We start from the raw sequence: 20,328 nt of genomic DNA, 5'->3' as shown, positions 1-20,328 counted from the left end.
AACTGGTATACGGTAACAGTGTCCTGGTTATATGCCACCTTACACACACACACAAACATGCTGCTTCAGCTTGTCAGCTTCAACATTACATCAATCTAATTCGGTCTATCAGTCATTGACTTTGTTGTCTCCTGACCATTTGTTCACCAATTTGGCGATCTACTTCGGGTTGCTGTCTATTTGGAAGACCTATTTGCTTTTAACTTCTTGGCAGATGTTTTGAGATGGTGCTTCAATATTTGAGCACATTGTTCTTCCTTCATTATGCCATATTAGGCCGGTAAATGTAATGTTGAACCCCAAAAAATCGATACAAAAGTTTTTTTTCACGGATTATATTACTGTTGGACCTGCTAAATAGCATGCTAAAAATAAGATAAAATCTGACTTTGGGAAATGGGATATTTCCAACATGGTTACCAGAGGCTTAAAGTAAGGGTTTGGAGAAATAGCAGGTGAATAGGCCAAAAACATTTGCTTGTCGATATCACCATGAAACTTAACCCAGTGATTACTCACATAAGAGGAAAAGAAACACATTGGAAGTTTTCTGAAATGTTATGTTTAAATAATATCCAATGAATTAAATTTTCACTACATTTCAAAATGCATAAGCCAGGCTCAAGATTCTTTTTTTTACATTTTGTTTATACAGTGATCCAAAACGCATCCCCAGAGGAGATTATGGATATCTCTCGGTGTTGCAGGAAATCTAAAAATACGGCCATCTTCCGTAGCCTCTTTCTGCAGATAGACTTTGTACTTATTTTACACCTCTTTAATTTAAATCATTCAATTTTATGTTTCTCAAGTTCTTCCAGACATTATTTGAGTATCACTTCATAACATGTAGTATGGCAAGTCCAGCCTCTTCACAGCGGTGACCCAAGGGTCGGTGCTGGGGCTCCTATTTGCCATGTACACCACCTCACTGTGCCATGTTATCTGTTCTCACGTCTTCTCGCACCATTGTTGCACTGATGATACACCGTTATATCTGTTACTTGAGCCAGATTACTCCACGGTCTGTGCACACATTTCCACTTGCCTCTCCAAACTATCCTATGGATGAAGGAATGCCACTTTCAACTGAACCTCGCTCAAACTGCCCAGCCAAAGGTTCAAGCTGTCATGATATCAAATGTCTAATGGGCTCTGCTAATGTTGCCCCAAATAAGGTCACAAGAAACCTTAGTGTCATTTTGATGACCATCTGTCTTTCTCGGACCACATTGCCTCAGTTTCCCAGTCATGCCGCTTCTACCTGTTAAATATACAGCACAGCACATTGTACAAATAAGACTGTGCCTGACCTAATATGTCCCTCAACTTCTGGTACAGGTCATGGTCATCTCTGACCTGGACAATTACAACTCCCTCCTCCTGACTGGTATTCCAGCTGGTGGATCTTTGTCAATGCTCAAAAATACAGTGGTGTGTCTAGTGTTCACCTCACCCAGTGTTTCTCAAACTTTTCGTGCCATTCCCCCCTTCAGAGGAAAATGTCTGTCTGTGCCCCCCTCGAGCAAAATGGTTACGAAAATACAAATAAATAGGCCTTCATAAAGTTTATTAGAGCCTATACACGTATATGGCCTATGATGTTCTCTAAATATTAGTGAATAAATATGAATATATTGTGATTGTAAAGTGAATGTGTTGACTTCATGGCAAAGCAGAAAAGTATTAAAAAAGAAAAACCTTCTGACTTCACGCGCCCCCCCTCCAATACCTCCACGCCCCCCTAGGGGGGCTTCCGCCCCACTTTGAGAAACACTGACCTAACCCAAAAGGCTGCATGTCACTTCTCTTTTTGTCTGCTTGAATTACAAACCCTGACCATTACCTACAAAACTACAGCAGGGTTTGCTCTGGCTTACCTGAAAGCTATGCTAAAGCCTTTTGTTCCATGTTCCTTCCAGGACATTGTGTTTCTCCAGTACCTACCGTTTCACCTTGCCCTCTAGAGTGGCTCCTGTCAGTTTAGTTCAGCTGTATCCTGACAAACTTGACAAACAGCACAGGGATATTACTAGTAGTAGTGTCTTTATAAGTGCAAATAGCATGACAGAGGGAAGTTGAACGATATAAGGAAGTTAGCATCTGCCAATTTGAAGACTATATACTGCTCAGTGCTCACATAAGAATATTGATGTACACAACTTCTAATATGAAGGTATTAGGTCGTCTGAAATTAGTTAATAGCCTAATTATCACAATAACTTCATTTTTTGATCAAATTAAAATGTAAGGAGGTTTTTTAAATGTGTTAACACTGATAACATCTTTAAACAGTAAATAACACATAATATATAGCCAGAATTAGCTTCTGGATGCTATCTTGGACGCCATCTTGAAAATGGCACCTTTCCTGAAGTCAGATTTTACTAGATTTTTGATATGTTAGTAAGGACACCTACATTAGATGCAAAACAGTTGGAAAAACCTTTTGTATCAATTTTTTTTGGCGTGGGTGGGGTTTTTTGTATAGATATACTCAACTATATTTTATGAAGTGCACCAGTTCCTCCTTTACCAAAACAACCCCATAATTATGCCTCAACCCTGTGTTTCGAGGTTAGAACAATGTTCTGGCAAATGCATTCTCTTTTCCAGGCAGTTGGTGTTTGTGCGTATGATTATGTTTTTGTTTGCAGTGACCCCTACAGGCTTCCCTGGTGCCCCACCTGAAGAGCATGAAGATGGACAGGCTGATTTTGCACTCCTCCTTTCCCACAAGTAGGGGCTCAGAGTGCTGCCATTCCACTCCTGCGAGCACAACGTGATTTGAAGCATGCATCTGCACCATTGATACAGTGATCTGCACCTATACATTACACACACTTAGCTAGCACATTTATCCTAGGCAGATTACAGTTGCTTACAGGGTATTGGTTACAGTCCCTGGAGCAATGTGGGGTCAGGCGTGGATGGAGGAAAGGGGTAAGGGTGGGACTCAAACCTCTTATTTTAAAACCACCTCCATAACCATTAGGCCAAAGCTGCCCCCATTAGATGAAGGCTTACTGCGTCTCAGTGGAGCACACACCTAGTAAGACATATAACAAAATAAACAAAAACGTTTTGACTTACAAAACGCAGTAAAACAGGGGAACACGTCACATTGATAACACATTACAGATAATTACCACGCAGTTTCCAGAACTTACTAGTCATCATGGATTTGACACTTGTACTTGTACTTGGACACATACAGGTGTGGATGTACTTGAGCAGTACATGTCAAATCCATGAAGCTAAACACAGTAACTGTTAAAAAACCGCATAGTAATTACTTTAAATAGGTCATAAAGCATTTGTTTTAGGAGCACTTCCTGGACCATAAAGAAATTGTATTTGAAGTGGTCTCTTTGGATTGGAAAAATTAAACCAAAGGATAAAAAGAAGAATTTCGAGGCCCTCTCACTCTCAACTTAACATGCGCTCATCATAGGAATGCTTGTCATGTTACTTTTGGCCCATTTTATTGCTGTTCTTTTTTGAATAATAATACAACAACATAGAATGTTTTTCATTGAAGATTTAGCTGACACATTTAGGCTATCCTAAATGACTGACAGCTATTTAAGGAGGCTACAGTATATTGCCTACAGTCCCCTGAACAAGGTGGGGTTAGCTGCCTTGCTCAAGCGTATTATAGCCATGAAGAAGGGAGATGTAAGGGTGGGATTTAAATCTGCAAGCAACTCTATACCCATTAGGCGATGGCAGCTGAAATATATATTTTGTATGTGTATTTGAATCTGCATGTATAAGGCTATATATTGTGTGAATTGTATTATTTGGTTAGGACCACTATATCTAGGTCAGTGGGTTGGGGGCTATATTATTTAGATTCTTTAGGTGCTGGTCAGCCGTATCCGAATATTTAAAAATGTGGATATTTTTTCATCCGTTTATGTATAACTTAATTGAACAGGCACATTTTAGCCCCCTAAATGCATTTGAAATGTGATTTCTAAAACGTTGTTTACTTGTGAACGGAAGGCCAAAACCAATGCTTTGTAAAAAAAAAAGATCTGTATACGTGTAAACAGCTTCTAGGCATCAACTAGCCTCTGCTTACCAGAATGTCTAAAATTAACCCAAATGAACTTCTTAAAAATAGATGCAAGATATTTTTAGATTGTGTACTGTAAATCTGCCATTCTCTTCTCACACATCTCTGGACTTTTTGTACCATTCAAAGCAGTAGCAAAGACTTTAAAAGCTGTAACAAATGGATTTCAATAACTCTTTTCAGGCCAACTTGTTTGTGTTGGTGGATATGAAAGATGCAGTTCACGACTTGTAAAACCGGCTCCAACTGCTACAGTAAATCAGTTTTTTGACACTCGTAAAACTGTGCATTGCCATCCCAATCATAAGTCCTCCCATTACATGTCTCACTGATGGGACAATCAGCAAGAAGAAATAGCAGAGATTTGTCCACAGATAGTTACATCCAGCTGCATCTCAACGGTAAATAAGGCCTAGGCCTACTGTGTTTCTCATTAGAATGGTAAATGGCTTCTGCTTCACTGATCACCCCTTACAAGTCACTATAGGAAATGTAGATTCAGAGCCCCTTTTCTCTGGTCACTGTATTTTGTGTTTTACCTGTTTATCCTCATCAAGGAATGTTAATAATAATAATAATAATAATAATAATAATAATAATAATAATAATAATAATAATAATAATACATCAGTTTTTATAGCACTTTTCTAGACACCCAAAGACACTTTACAGACTATATAGCATAAAACAAACACAAAATGGACATAGGTCTATACAAAGACTCAACAAAACTAGACAAAATTACTACACCACAACAAAAGTAGATTGCAGTGGAAGATTTAATGTCCATGTTGATATAAAGCCTTATGGCGTGATGGAGAAATTAAGTCAGAACGCCACTAGTAAGAGAATGAGCGAGGAAGAAATATAGGCCTGGTAGTACAAAACCACTCCCCCGTTTTGAATCTGAAAAGCTAGTCATAATTTGCCTGAGGTATTTGACCATTGCCAATAAAATTCAGGTGTTGTTTATATATATATATATTATCCAAAAGAAAATTTGGTCGCAGCTAGGAGTCCCTGATTCATTTGACATAGAACAACTCTTCAATGTTTGAAGGGATTATGTCACATCGTGCCACTGTAGGGGAATGAGTGAGGAAGCTTTAAGAGGTTTGGCAAGAAAATATAGACGAAGACAGGTGGTTCCAAAGGAAGAGAGAGGAGCCTAAAAATACCCCCCTCACACTTGGAGAAGGGTTTGGGTTGGGGGGTGAGGGGGGTGAAGATGAAAAGAAGAAAGGCGACAAAATGTCTTCTATTCCTTCAACAAATTGGTGCAAATACTCGCAAATCCCACTGGTAGGTAGATAACATTTGATAGTGATCCCCGGTGATGGGAGGTTGAGTTAATTATTTGCACTGAGGTGTTCAGTTCACTTCAAACTAATTTGTCAAAATGTGGGAACGGTAGTATTTTCACGCTTTCATAGTTTAAGACCCATGGATAGACACTTGTATTTCAAACACACACAGTGTATTTTAAATGTATATAGAGAAGATATAGGCCTAATTATTATCTAAGGAGATGTATTTCTCTAAGAGGGTGCTGAAGAAAATACTTCCCAGCCCTGCTTTGAAAACAACTCATTGGTAATTGGTCTTGGGTCTACCATTTAAAAATGTTGTCAGTTGTCTATCACATTGGCAGTTATCAGTATGTTGTCTGAGTAGTCTTGATAGAATGTTTCCGTGTGGTATTAGCAGTTCTTCTCAACCCTAACAGTGCTTTATTTGCAACTGACTGAAGAGGGTCCGAAATAGGAACAAGACCCTTTAAGGGGGAGGGAGGGGGGAGGCAGCCGTCTTGGTAATGCAGCCGTCTTGGTGGGGGCTTCTAGACTCCTGTTGCTCCTGGTTGCCCCATATATAGCCATATCAGTGGTCAAATGTCTTGGGCTAGCGAATCGGAATCCAGATCTTTAAAAAAGGAACATGTTGGCAAGGCTGTCCCTCGGGGGCCATTTCCAAAAAAGTATTGGGTATCCCACAACGCCTTGTGGCCCCCACAGAAAAAAAACGCATATTACAGCTACGCACAAGCGCCAGCGTGCACTCCAGCGCAGCGTTCAGTCCGGCACAGACGCTTGTGAGGCTTCCTCCTCTCTCTATCTCTATTCCAGTAGCAGACTAACACACACCAGCAGCCATGGATGCCATTAAGAAGAAGATGCAGATGCTCAAGCTCGACAAGGAGAATGCCTTGGACAGAGCTGAGCAGGCTGAGGGAGACAAGAAGGCTGCCGAGGACCGCAGCAAGCAGGTTGGCACTTAATGACAAGACTGTTCTGTTGGGACAACTGTTACTTGGAGCCCTTGAGTAGAAGATACGACTTCCTGTGGACTATTACTTATAACTTACAGTGTGTGTGTGTGCGCGTGCGCGTGTGCGTGTGTGAATGCGCGAGTGTCTCTGTGTGTGTGTGCGTGCGCGCGCGTGTGTGTGTGTGTGTGTGTGTGTGTTTGTGCGTGTGTGTGTGTGTGTGTGTGTGCATGCGTATGTGATGTTTGTGTGTATGTGTGCGTGTGGGTGAGCGTGTCTGTGCGTGTGTGTGTGTGTGTGTGTGTGTGCGTGTGCGTGTGTGTGTTTGTGTGTGCGTTTGTGTGTCTGTGCGTGCGCGTGTGTGTGTGCATGCAGTGTGTGTGTGTGTGTGTGTGTGTGTGTGTGTGAATAATTGAATTATGCTTGGTCTGATTCCAAATGAATTTCCTCGAATTTAATGTGCCCTTTTTTGGGGGAAATTGGTTCATTTCTGTATTGATGATGCTATTTCAGTTCCAAATTGTTAAACATGAACATTCCAAGTTTAATGTTGTGTCCCCCAACCTGGGTTTCTTTAACTTATTTCCCTTTGTCCCTGACTGACTTCCTATCTGGCTATTGCTCTGTCTGTTGTGAATGTAGCTGGAGGATGATCTGGTCGCTCTGCAGAAGAAGCTGAAGTCCACAGAGGATGAGCTGGATAAGTACTCTGAGGCTCTCAAGGAGGCCCAGGAGAAGCTGGAGCTGGCTGAGAAGACCGCCACTGACGTGAGTTCAGTCACCGGCTGCAATTTTAGAATATTAGAATATAGAACATCAGTGGCTGCCATTTTAGAGAATAGAATATAGAACATCTTTTATTTGGCGACCGTTGTTGAGTGAGTTCAGTCACCGCCATTTTGTCACCCACCCAACGAAGCAAAGAATGGAGCTTACAATGGAATGGACGCATACTCACTCACACCAAAAGCACACACACACACACACACACACACACACACACACACACACACACACACACACACACACACACACACACACACACACACACACACACACACACTAGTTGTTAGAAATATCTAGTCTTGTTTTACAAAGTAGAACAAAATAACTACAGCACATTGGTTTCAACAGCACTCTCTGAAGTAAATAAATAAGAGTGCGCTTCATATTTCTTCACGGCATATTCACTACTAAAATGGTCTGCTATTTTTTAAAAGCCATTTGAAGTCAAGCAATGGTTTTCCATAGTTATTTGTGCCAGTACTAACTAAGTGAACAGTCCTTGAGCATACAAGAATGGCGCTCTACTTTTTTTGCTTTCCCAGCAGTTTTTCCCAACTAGTCAAGCAGCATGGCTATATATAGTTTGAACCTTTAAATGGCCAAGTCGGGGTGAGCTATCATGTTAACTCCATGCTAGCTTACAATTTCAGTAGCTGTGATCTGTCTCAGACCCGTGACAGCTGCGCTAGTCCATAGCCCAACCCCATTCCCTCACACAACAACTTCCTCTGTGACAGCTATATATGTGCTGCTGCTTTACACATAACACGACACCAGTAGAGTATTTTTATTAATCCCAAAGGAAATTAAGGTGTCTGTCATCTTACATAAATATACACATTTTAAAATACACAAAGGCCTAATGCACATTATCGCACACCATAAACATGTAGCATACAGTTGAGGACAAGAGCAGAGTACATATTTCTCTTCCACACACATCATAATGTCTCACAGTATATATCCTGTTTTGAAAAAGAGATTGTCCATAAACTGAAAATAATCCTGGTATAGGTAAGGGTTTGATTAGACTTCCATTCTACGATGGCACATGGTAAGCAACTTGCTATAATAACTGCATTCTCATGATCATGTATTCTCATGGTCACTAACACATACTTGCGATTCATGTACATTTAGCATTTAAGTTGTGGAGGTTCTGAATCACTCACAGTTTATTGGTATATCGGTAAGATATTAGTATAAATGAAACATTCAAGATAGTCCAGTATTAATATTACAAGGCAAGAAAAGTGGGTGGTGGACAAAATATTATAGACACCTTGACCATAGATATATGAGTATAGAGGAGCAGGGGGATTTAAAATGGGTGTGCATTATCCAGATAGTGAGGGACCTGGGGGTTGTTTTGGAGTCAAATTACATAGGGAAATCTGTAAAATAGCATGTAGATTTATGTGCACAGAATCGTGTGTAGACTAAGGGGGGTTTGTAAACAGAAATTGGGAAGAGACAGAGAGCACTTCTGCTTCTTTTTTTCAGATCAGTTATGTAGTAGTAGGCTAGCAGGGTAAGTCTTGATGTTATGAAATTAGGCTATGTTACGATAGGACTATTATTACTGTGTGTGTGTGTGTGTGTGTGTGTGTGTGTGTGTGTGTGTGTGTGTGTGTGTGTGTGTGTGTGTGTGTGTGTGTGTGTGTGTGTGTGTGTGTGTGTGTGTTCACGTGAACCCCGGACAAATGGTGGGCGTACGGCAGCCTCCAGAGCTGTTGTGTGAATGTGTGAATGTGTGTGTGTGTGTGTGTGTACTGTATGTGTATTTTCGAAGTGTTTTGAGTCAACTTCATAGTTGTGATACAGCACTATATAAATACATGTTGCATTGTATTGTATTGTATTGTATTGTATTGTAATGTCATGTAACAACTGTGTGACAGGCTGAGGGTGAGGTGGCCTCCCTGAACAGACGTATCCAGCTGGTTGAGGAGGAGTTGGATCGTGCTCAGGAGCGTCTTGCCACTGCACTGCAGAAGCTGGAGGAGGCTGAGAAGGCTGCTGATGAGAGCGAGAGGTCTCACTAACACAGACACACAGACACACAGACACACACACACACAGACACACACACACACACACCTACACACCTTTTCCCTCAAACTATTACATATCATACACAACACAACACACATCTGTCCATGTCACTACTTTAAGTGTGTATCATCCAATACAGTGTGTACATAAAATAACTGTTAAGACTCACTTTGGATGAAAAGCATCAGCTTAAGTGGTATGTTATATAATGAAATGTGATGTTTGGGGAGGAAATGAACAAAACCATAATACAGAATCTATTTATCTGTGTCACTCCCACAGAGGCATGAAGGTCATTGAGAACAGGGCCGCGAAGGATGAGGAGAAGATGGAGATGCAGGAGATCCAGCTGAAGGAGGCCAAACACATTGCTGAGGAGGCTGACCGCAAATATGAAGAGGTGGACTTTTACTCCCACTAACTCTTACACACACACACACACACACACACACACACACACACACACACACACACACACACACACACACACACACACACACACACACACACCTTGAGTATTCACATGAGCACAACACTGCTTAACAAGACTATGACACTGACCACTGATTATTACTCACTGTGAGCAGACCCAATATGATATAATTTACCATCTTTTCGTACAACATTTCTTGACTTGGATCAGGTCATGTGAATTTCTGATAGAAACCTTATCGTTAACATGTGTAATGTAATCTGACTGCTAAGCCTTTTATGGGCTTTGTGTGAGGACAGGACAACAGAGATTATGATATATGAAATAATAAATGACTGACAAATGTGCGCCCCAGAGCTAAGCTTTGTGACTGTCTGTCTGCAGGTGGCCCGTAAGCTGGTGATTGTTGAGGGTGAGCTGGAACGTACAGAGGAGCGTGCTGAGTTGTCTGAGGGGTAAGGCTTTCACACTCGGAGATACTTAATGAACTCATTATCTATACATAGGCCTACTGTACTTACTAGTAACTAGCACATTAGCTACTTAATGTATCCATACTAGCAACTAGTATACTAACAACTTAGCAAAGGGACTGAGTTGCCTGAGTAAGGGTTTCACCTTTAGGGAAAATGCTCTTACTGATCATGTTTTTAAAATCTAACATTTTGCAACACCTTGCCTTTTCACAGTAAGTGCTCTGAACTGGAGGAGGAGCTGAAAACTGTGACCAACAACATGAAGTCTCTGGAGGCCCAGGCTGAGAAGGTGTGTATGCGTGTGTGCATGTGTACGTGTGTGTGTGTGTGCGTGTATGTATGTAGGTCCATGGCTGTGTGTGCCGTTCATGTATGCAGGACTGTTTGTGATTAAGTGTGAGAAAGAGGAGCGAGAATGCTGGTTGTATGCTACTTATTAATGGTACCATTGGGACATATGCATTGCTGACAGCCGTTTGTCTTTTCTCAATACAGTACTCCCAGAAGGAGGACAAGTATGAGGAGGAGATCAAGGTCCTGACCGACAGGCTGAAGGAGGTGAGGAGGCTCTTTTCCCCTCCATTACATAAGAGAGTGTTTGAAGACAAAGTGTGAACTTTACTGAAATGTCTCTAAATCATTGTGTTGCTTGCCTCTCCACCACCCAGGCTGAGACCCGTGCTGAGTTCGCTGAGAGGACAGTGGCTAAGCTGGAGAAGACCATTGATGATCTTGAGGGTGAGTCTTTCATAACTGTTTCCAAGCAGTTCAGCTGCCAATTGCTGAAACAAATTAGAACTGCCCCAACAGTATCTTGTTTTAAAAAGAAATTAGAAACGGCCTTACTTTCATCTGCCTTTGGTGATAGTTAGTAATCTACTATCTATAATGCAATAAAAATACCATAACTTTTCTTTCTCTACTCTCCAGCACATTGAATGACAGTTTTGTTTGATAATGTGCTAAATAATGTTGACTAATTGATTTATTTCAGTTGCAACACATTCCTACTGCACAACCGCAACTGCCAGGGGAGGGGCCCGGACCTTAGAGACAGCTTTGAATCAGTCAACTTAGCTACATATCATGCCTATCTCTCTCTTTTTATTAATTCATTAATTAATTAATGTATTGGGGAAATCTCTTTGAGCCTTTAAATCAACAGGATAGCGAATGACTGATAGTAAAGGACTGAATGTAAAAGAAGTGAATGTAAGTGGGAGAAAGAGATAGGGTAGGGTTGGAAAATGACCCAGATACAGATTACAATCAGTCAGCCAATGGAGCTCTGTATTCTACCTATCTATCCCTGTGTACTTAATGGTGTGTGTGTGTGTGTGTGTGTGTGTGTGTGTGTGTGTGTGTGTGTGTGTGTGTGTGTGTGTGTGTTCCTGCGTATGTGTGTGCATGTGTGTGTCTGTGTGTGTGTGTGTGTGTGTGTGTGTGTGTGTGTGTGTGTGTGTGTGTGTGTGTGTGTGTGTGTGTGTGTGTGTGTGTGTGTGTGTGTGTGTCTGCATGTCTGTGTGTGTGTGTGTGTGTAGATGAGCTGTATGCCCAGAAACTGAAGTACAAGGCCATCAGCGAGGAGCTGGACCATGCCCTCAACGACATGACATCCATGTAAATATATCATTCCTATATTCAACTATGCTTTTTCATGCAAACCATTCCTTTGCTACTTTATTTGCTACTAACCAAGTACAGAACATTCCGTGCATTCACCATGTCACAGTTAGATACGTTCATTTCATTCTCACTAAAAAGACACACTCTGCATTCTTACCTTACCTTTCTTACTGCTGCATGCTCTTTGTTCCTCAAATCCATTCATTCATCATAATCACTCTGTTCTCTATCTATGTCTCTCTCTCTCTCTCACCCACAGATAAATAACTTAACTTTCCTCACTGACGCATTGTGGCCGAGGGGCTTCCTCTTCATTGTCCTCACAATATCTCTCCCTTTTTTCTCTATGTTCTTATATTTCCTCACTCCATCTGTCCTGTCTGGCACAAAGCAACAAAGCACTTACAATATGTATGGTGCCCAAAGCTTTGAATCAATTTGCTTTCTGTAAAATAAACTTTCATCCATCTTGTTGCTCCCTTCTCTTCTTCTTCTTCTTTTTGTTTGTTTTTCTTTTTATTTCTATCGATGTTCTTAATTTATTTTTGAGTAGCTTCAATAAAATCTAAAGCTCAACACCTACTAGGCATACTCGTTATTTGTTCACGACTCATTAAAAAGTCTCTAAAAATTACCATTGATTTTTTAAACACAAGATATGTCATTGCTTTGTATTGATGTTACACACATGTCCTGCATATTGATCCCAGATTATTTACACAAATTGCCAAAGGAGTACAATTTTACTTCTTCACAATCACAGGTCTGTAGAGGTAGGTACGGTACTAGGGCTCGGACAATGTGTTTGTATAACACAGTCTGATAGCAGAGTCAAAAACAAAATGAACCGGCGAACACTCAAAAAAGGACAAATATGGCATGAGGAGACCAGAGAGGTGTTGTGTAAAAATGTTTTCCCATTAATATATAAATACTTTCCCTTCCACATTGTGTCACATATTGACATTAGTCAATCATATCAGCTCCTGAAAAAATATATCATCAAATACATGTTATTCTTGTGTATCACTACAGTAATGCAATCTGGGTCCAGCATCTTTTTAAATCATCCCTGATCCTGTATGAGGCCTGCTCAGAGGCCGGAGCATGGAGCATGGATATTGACCTGTGCCCTACCGTACTGGTGGTGGGGGTGCTGCAGGTTGTATGAGGGGACCTATCAGTGTTTTGTCCTGTGGCCCTATGTGCAATTGTTTAACTACTGTGCTCCTTCCCAGTTCAAAAATCTAAGAGTCGCATGCGTGTCCAGTCAAACTGGTGCTTGATCAAAATCATGAAAGAAAAATACGAAACTCTGTCCACACTGGAAACTCCTAGTTTCACACAGTGTGTGTTGAGTTTACTTCCTGCTTTCATAAACCTGCGCTGTTAAACCAAACTCAAATTCAAGTTGTCAAGTTTATTTATAGCCCACAAAAATACAAAGACAAATTATAATGAAAATGACCAACAATGCAGATTAATATAGGTAAAATAAAATAAAAACATAAATCTAAACAAAAAATAGAATTTTGTTGAATGCCATATCAGTAGGCCTATCATAAATGCTAAATATCATCTTGTAATCACTATCAACAACACTGCAGATGCACATATGTCTCTGACTGTTTAATTTACCTTACTTCAGCTAAAATGATATGTCGTGGATGTGGAGGCTCAAGTGGAGGTGAAAAAAAGATAAGAGGACCAAAACAAAACAGGCATGATTCCGGGATCAGTGGCGTTCATGCGCCAAACTCCAGAACTCGGCTGTCATGTGAGCATGCGTCGTCAGCTGTCTCGAGAGGTCCCGAGTCCGTGAAGGCAACAGGTGTGCGGAGCCAAACCCTTTGGGTGGAGTAGGCCCCTACATAGGATGGCGTCGCGAGGCTAACACAGTGCTAGCCTGGGAACTCCCATACTGCCTTTAGTTCTACACAATCGTTTCGATCTGAAAGACAATCTCACTTGTGATTAGGTCTGGTGTTAACCAGGCAAACACAGTGCATGACTTTTGGGGAAAGGTGTCTATTCTTTAGTTACCCGCTATCGCCATCTAGCTGCCAGATATTTTCTGACGAGGGGACTGGGTGGAGGGCTCTAGCTCTACTTCTTGTTAGATGCGTTCTCTGCCACGTCAGACTGGTTGCAGCGATTCTGCGGTTACAGTGACGACGACTTCCTTGTTTTGTCAGTCCGAAAACATATGTGAATCTCAAACGAAACAACATGCATTATCAACAAGTGCTACTCGTGCTGATAACCTACATTACCTTGGGTGCCAGCACAGAATTGACTTTTGAACTACCTGATAACGAGAAGCAGTGTTTTTACGAGGACCTCGATAGCGGTGTTAAGTTTGACATTGACTTTCAAGTAAGTAGCTGGCTGCTGCTCTGACTCCCAATGCTTTCGTGCAAACTTCTCTACATTCATCTACGCATCTCAGTGGCGAAAGAGTGCCTTGTTCACGCTCAATTACCGACGCGCGCTGTCCTACGATAGGCCTATGTCATGCCTAGCCCATTTCTTTTGAGCCAAAAGCATTTTGCTAGAAATGTTGACTAGAAGAAGGCAAGGCCTACTTGTAATTGTTGTTTACACATAGCAGTGGTTTTATTCGGCTTCATCGTCGTCAAATGCTTCACCTGTTCTACATGCTACTAGGCCTACTTTGATAGTGTGCCATGTAAACGAGATAGGACAGTGCACAATGTTTGTGCTCCCATCATCAGCTTTTTGTCCCACCTCCCTAAAAGAAAGGCTTTAATTTTCTCTTCCTCCACCAAAAGTTGCAAAGCTGGGCCTGAACAGAACAGAACATAACTTATTATTCCATTAAGCATGAGCATAGATGGCACCCCTTATTTATAACGGTTATAAATTATTTGTTATTTTCATCATTGAAATTTTAATAATGTAAATTGTGCTGCTGTATAGGCATATCCTTGAAAAAAAGTGTTTTTTTTCAATCTTTGAGTCTCTTTCGTGGTAAAATAAATGTTAAATAAAAAAGCAGTTCTGTATTCCTTCAGATACAATTGCAGCGCAGTCCTCTAGATCAGACATCTCATCAAAGTGAATAAATTGATGCTGTCTGAGTTACATATTCTAATAGCATCACAATCTCTCTTAACAAACAATCTCAAGCAAATTCAATTCAATACCATATTCCCGACCCAGGGGGTCAAGGGTAAGATGTTAGGGCATATCAGACTTGTTGCCCAAAGGTTGCCGGTTTGACTCCCGAGATGCCAGGTTGGTGGGGGGAGTAATTAACCAGTGCTCTCCCCCATGTACCCTGAGGATGGTACCATTCCGCAGCACGTACTGCTCCCTTTTGGGTGCCATTGGGGGCTGCCCCCTTGCACGGGTGAGGCATATTTTGTTGTGTGCTGCAGTGTGAACTTGTGTGCTGCGGAGTGCTGTGTCACAATGACAATGGGAGTTGGAGTTTACCAGTTGGGCATTCGCTTTCATGCTTTCATCACATAAAAGAAAAACATCACAACTCAGTAAAATCTTAAAACAGAACGTTAGAGAGAGAGAGAGAGAGAGAGAGAGAGAGAGAGAGAGAGAGAGAGAGAGAGAGATATTCCAGTGATTCAACATGTTAGAGAACAGTCTCACAGAGCTACGTCAAGGGCTATCAGCAATATTTTTTTGTTCAGATCCCTGAACATGAATCTTTACATCAGATTACGGAGCACAACTGCACAAGGAGATACCCCAGCACCGACAAACTTTACTTTTTTTCTGTTCCAGGTAATAGCTGGTGGGAACTATGACGTGGACTGTTTTGTGACTGATCCGCTGAACAACGTACTGTATCAAGAAAGAAAGAAACAGTATGACAGTTTCTCACATACGACCACATTGAAAGGTGTCTACAAAGTCTGCTTCAGCAATGAGTTCTCGACCTTCTCCCATAAAATTGTATATCTGGACGTGCGGGCAGGAGAGGAGCGACCTTTACTGCCAGACATGAGCAGAACGACCGCTCTGACTCAGGTGCGTTTATGTGGGGGGCAGGCATATGGTTTTTTTTTTTGTAATGGGAATGATGTACACAACGCTTTGAGCTACACATTTGGGCCACCTAAATGTAACATTTTATTTGGACATTTTATAACAAGGCTACACCACTTTTATCTGGAGAAATAGAATCAGAAAAACACAAATCTCCATCATTTTATTGGAAAATTAGGAGCCAATAAAGCTGTTGCCCTGTATATCATCACCTTTAGAGGCGTGGTTGACATGTGTGAATGCATACAAGATAGCAAGACAATGGCCTTTGATTGATTTTTTTAGATGATGGCATTGTGACGATGTGTTAACAGACACATACACATACTACAGTAGAAACTGAACTGTGTGTGTGTGTGTGTGTGTGTGTGTGTGTGTGTGTGTGTGTGTGTGTGTGTGTGTGTGTGTTTGCATATGTTTGTGTGTGTATCAGATGGAGTCAGCATGCCTGTCTATCCACGAGATTCTGAAAGTGGTCACAGATTCCCAGACGTGGTACCGTCTCAGAGAGGCCCAGGATCGAATACGAGCGGAGGACATTAATGGCCGCGTCTCCTACTGGTCCATCGGGGAGACACTCTTCCTCTTTGCTGTCAGCATTGGCCAAGTCCTGATGCTCAAGAGCTTCTTCTCTGAGAAGAAGAACAATGTGAACACTAGCACATGAATAAATAAAAAAGTCAAGTCAAAGTCAAAGTGTACTTTCTTGTGAAAAATCAATGTAAGGGTCAATTACAGAAGATTGAAATTGTGTTTGACCAGCCTCCAATGTACGGTTAAACTAAACTTAAGACATTGACAATAATCACACACACGTGCAATGTTGGCAATGGCGAGCCAGGCTCCTGGAAAGAAAAAGAAATGATTAAATAATTACGGTACAAAAATAAACAAAAATAAGATGAACAATATTCCCACTAGTTAGGAACGGCATTATAATAATATATACACCATCTCTGAACATCACTATTATTATTGTTATTGTATACAGTATCTGAATAGCGTCCTGACACACAGACTTAGAGTATGATTGTGAAAGGATAGAAAAAAACAGTGTGACATGACCCATGTAGACTAAGAGGGGCCTTGGCTGGAATCTACCTGTACTGTATATGGGGGGGCTTATCTGTAAAAGTTAGAAAAGAGAAACAAACACAGGTCTGAGTAACCAGCAGACCTGTGTACTTGTCTAACGATCAGCTAACCCTGGGCTGGTTGTATCAGTTGTGGTTGTAAGGTTTTTAGTGTTTTCAGTAACAACATTCTCTCTCTCTCATTATGTAAAAATGTCAAAAAAGTACATGGTAACACAGGTATGTAGAGACTGTGTGTAGAGAAACACAGTGCTGTTTAGCATGAGTATTGGGTAGCAAGTCTGCTCTGTGGTCACAATGACTCAAGTGTAGGGGAATGTATTGCGCTTATCGTAACCTACCTTTTGGCAGTATAGACAAAAAACAAAAACATTGTTTCAACTCGATATTATGAAATTTGCGATTGCTTGACACCAATATTGATGTGATATCACAATATTAATTTGATATATTGCACAGCCCTATAATGTGTGTGTGTGTGTGTGTGTGTGTGTATTATGTCCGTGTTCTTAATGCACATTGTGTGTGTGTGTGTGTGTATGTTGTAGGCCTATTGTATTGTACTGTACATGTCTATATCAGTATGTCAGTGTTTGAAACAAACTGCACATGTGTGAGTGTGTATTGTCTGTGTGTAAGCTGTGAATGAATGTGTCAGAGAAATAATGGTAAATTCATGTATGCTAGTGTGTGTGTGTGTGTGTGTGTGTGTGTGTGTGTGTGTGTGTGTGTGTGTGTGTGTTGTATTGTATTGTATTGAGAGAGAGATTATCAATGTCTTATTTAAATATTTCGTTAAACTGCACATTGGAGAGTGGTCAAACTCAAGTTCAAACTTCTGTGCTAACCCTGTTACATAGTGTATACTTGATATATTGCACAGCCCTATAGTGTGTGTGTGTGTGTGTGTGTGTATTATGTCAGTGTTCTTAATGCACATTGTGTGTGTGTGTGTGTGTGTGTGTGTGTGTGTGTGTGTGTGTGTGTGTGTGTGTGTGTGTGTGTGTGTGTGTGTGTGTGTGTGTGTGCGTGCGTGCGTGCTGTAGGCCTATTGTATTGTACTGTACGTCTATATCAGTATGTCAGTGTTTGAAAAAAGTGTGTATTGTCTGTGTGTAAGCTGTGAATAAATGTGTCAGAGAAATAATGGTAAATTCATGTATGCTAGTGTGTGTGTGTGTGTGTGTGTGTGTGTGTGTGTGTGTGTGTGTGTGTGTGTGTGTGTGTGTGTGTGTGTGTGTGTGTGTAGGCCTATTATGTCAGTGTTCTTAATGCACGTGTGTGTGTGTGTGTGTGTGTGTGTGTGTGTATTGTATTGCATTGTACTGTACTGTATGTCTATATCAGTATGTCAGTGTTTGAAACAAACTGCACATGTGTGAGTGTGTATAGACCAGGAGCCCAGGGGGGTCAGCCTAGTTGGGAAGGTTACCAATTTTTATGGGTACTATGATGTCTGGTATGGTCCCCAGATAGAGGAACAGCACGTCTGCCGGGTTCCCTCTGGTGGGTGTGGCCAGGGGGGCTGTAAAACTGGCACCCCAAAAATGGGCTAGATCAGTTGGTGAGGTTACCACTTGGAACCTGTTGTAAATTGGTCATCATAGTCCCCTGATAGAGAAATGACCACTGCCAGACATTTTTAGTGGTGAGTTACCCCCGGCAGACGCCCCCGTATGATGACACCCCCAAAAATGGGCTAGATCAGTTGGTGAGGTTACCACTTGGAACCTGTTGTAAATTGTTTGATATGGTCCCCTGATTAAGGAATGGCCACTGCCAGACGTTTTTGATGGTGGGCGGGGCTTGCCAGACATCATTAATTGGGGGGTAAAAAATGGGCTAGATCAGCTGGTGAGGTTACCTCTTGAAACCTATCATGAATTGTTCATCATATTCCCCTGATAGAGAAATGACCACTGGCAGACATTTTCAGTGGTGGGGGACCCCCGCCAGATGCCCCAATACAATGACACCCCCCAATATAGGCAAGGTCATTCACATAAGGTTTGAACCAGACATGGTACAAAAGACAAACAACACACCACTTTTTTTTAGATAATTCCAACGTGGGGAATTGATTGGAAGGGTCAACATGTTCATAGAAACTTGTTGTGGGTACTTTTCAGGACAAAAATGACTTTAATTTAATAAATATTACAAATACGGGCAGGAACCAGTTTGTAGGCTTTCAAAATCAATGCAAATATGACATGTTTCTGACTTAAAAGTGCATTGTGTACAATGGTGGCCAGAATATTTCATTAATATTTACAAAATAATAAACCAATATGTATCATTATGAACAAAGTACAGTACGTTTTGCTGCTTAAATGTCTCTTTCAAAATGGCAGACAATGGAGAACAATGGAAAGTGCAATTTTCCTAGTCATAATGAATACTTTAATGATAAATCATAATGAATACTAGAATTTGATGTTGGTAAGTATTCATAAAAAAGGTAATATTTTCAATGTGCGGTATGAATTCTGGGAAATAAACAACTGAAAATATTACCCTTGTGCACCTTTAAGTAATGCATGGAGAAATTATGCTGACATTGAAGGCCTGTGAATTGTACTAAGAAACAGCAATGTGAAATTCCCACTTTCCAGCAGTTCTGAAGATTTAGAATCAAAATACTCGACATTGGCATACACAGGACTGACATTAACAGACAGACATTGAAGTGGAAGACAGGGCTTGTAACAGTATATAAGTATTGAGAAATAATTAAGTGAACAAATAAAAAACAACTGAACATTTGACACTGACAAAGAAATCCTCCCTATCCTGTTAAATTACGACCAACCATAATGCATCATGAAGTGCTTTGAAGGGCATGTCAGACATCCAATAATAAATTCATTCACCCTCCCAGGACCTCTTCTTGTTCATATAGCAAACAGTGCAAAGGCATCAAGAAAGTTGTTTTAGTGGGGGTCATCTGTGTTCTAGGGCCAATCCCATTTCTGCACTGCTGTATTCTGCTGCTGGATTGCAAACTCTCCTATGGCCTCATCCATGTCCCTTGATGTACTGGCATGTCTCCTAGCATCCCCTCCATGCTGTGGACTGTGGTAGGGGACACAGCAAACCTACTTGCACAGAGCACATTATGAGACGACTTGAATGAGTGGCACTAGCTGAGCACAATGTTCATGATGGATGGGAGGAGAAATACTTGCAAGGATTGGGATTGGCCCTAGAACACAGATGACCCCCACTAAAACAACTTTCTTGATGCCTTTTTTTTTACATGTTTGCACAGATAGACACACACCTATAGCCTACCTATGGAATTGGTGTGCACAGTGACTGCATCTTTACCTGCAGTATTCACAAGGACTGGCTGGGCCCTGTAACATACAACACACCATTATTATGCCCCCACATGAACATGCTCTATGGGGTTAAGAACAGAACCAAATCTTAACCTTGAAGGACAACACACATCTTTTAAAAGTTACCCAACCTGTGGGGTT

The 20,328-nt window shown here is 41.1% G+C and overlaps 2 protein-coding genes across 3 annotated transcripts; both read left to right on the top strand.

Moving 5' to 3' along the window:
* Positions 1 to 6,112: 6,112 nt before the first annotated feature.
* On the top strand, positions 6,113 to 12,194 carry tpma (alpha-tropomyosin). 2 transcript variants are annotated; one of them, XM_063188631.1, is made up of 10 exons: positions 6,113 to 6,344; positions 6,987 to 7,112; positions 9,032 to 9,165; positions 9,468 to 9,585; positions 10,003 to 10,073; positions 10,308 to 10,383; positions 10,590 to 10,652; positions 10,763 to 10,832; positions 11,636 to 11,714; positions 11,980 to 12,194. In XM_063188631.1, exons 1-10 carry the CDS (start codon positions 6,231 to 6,233, stop codon positions 11,981 to 11,983), a joined length of 855 nt encoding a protein of 284 aa, XP_063044701.1. In that variant the 5' UTR covers positions 6,113 to 6,230; the 3' UTR covers positions 11,984 to 12,194. The 2 variants fall into 2 exon arrangements, with proteins under 2 accessions (XP_063044701.1, XP_063044702.1); XM_063188632.1 differs by lacking the exon at positions 11,980 to 12,194 and having other exon boundaries at positions 11,636 to 11,719.
* A 1,399-nt stretch (positions 12,195 to 13,593) lies between these two features.
* tmed3 (transmembrane p24 trafficking protein 3) lies at positions 13,594 to 16,439 on the top strand. The gene is made up of 3 exons (XM_063188633.1): positions 13,594 to 14,096; positions 15,486 to 15,731; positions 16,183 to 16,439. The coding sequence occupies exons 1-3, from the start codon at positions 13,950 to 13,952 to the stop codon at positions 16,414 to 16,416; spliced, it is 627 nt and encodes a 208-aa protein (XP_063044703.1). The 5' UTR covers positions 13,594 to 13,949; the 3' UTR covers positions 16,417 to 16,439.
* The last annotated feature ends 3,889 nt before the right edge of the window (positions 16,440 to 20,328 follow it).

Source organism: Engraulis encrasicolus, chromosome 22, assembly GCF_034702125.1.
Source record: "Engraulis encrasicolus isolate BLACKSEA-1 chromosome 22, IST_EnEncr_1.0, whole genome shotgun sequence".
In the NCBI taxonomy this organism is placed as follows: Eukaryota; Metazoa; Chordata; class Actinopteri; order Clupeiformes; family Engraulidae; genus Engraulis; species Engraulis encrasicolus.
This window is presented reverse-complemented; position numbering and strand designations above follow the sequence as displayed.

Coding starts and splice junctions, on each gene's coding strand:
- tmed3 (XM_063188633.1), top strand. CDS start 13,950: ATGCATTATCAACAAGTGCTACTCGTGCTGATAACCTACATTACCTTG. Junction 14,097..15,485: donor AGTTTGACATTGACTTTCAA/GTAAGTAGCTGG, acceptor TTTCTGTTCCAG/GTAATAGCTGGTGGGAACTA. Junction 15,732..16,182: donor GAACGACCGCTCTGACTCAG/GTGCGTTTATGT, acceptor TGTGTGTATCAG/ATGGAGTCAGCATGCCTGTC.
- tpma (XM_063188631.1), top strand. CDS start 6,231: ATGGATGCCATTAAGAAGAAGATGCAGATGCTCAAGCTCGACAAGGAG. Junction 7,113..9,031: donor CTGAGAAGACCGCCACTGAC/GTGAGTTCAGTC, acceptor ACTGTGTGACAG/GCTGAGGGTGAGGTGGCCTC. Junction 9,586..10,002: donor CTGACCGCAAATATGAAGAG/GTGGACTTTTAC, acceptor GTCTGTCTGCAG/GTGGCCCGTAAGCTGGTGAT.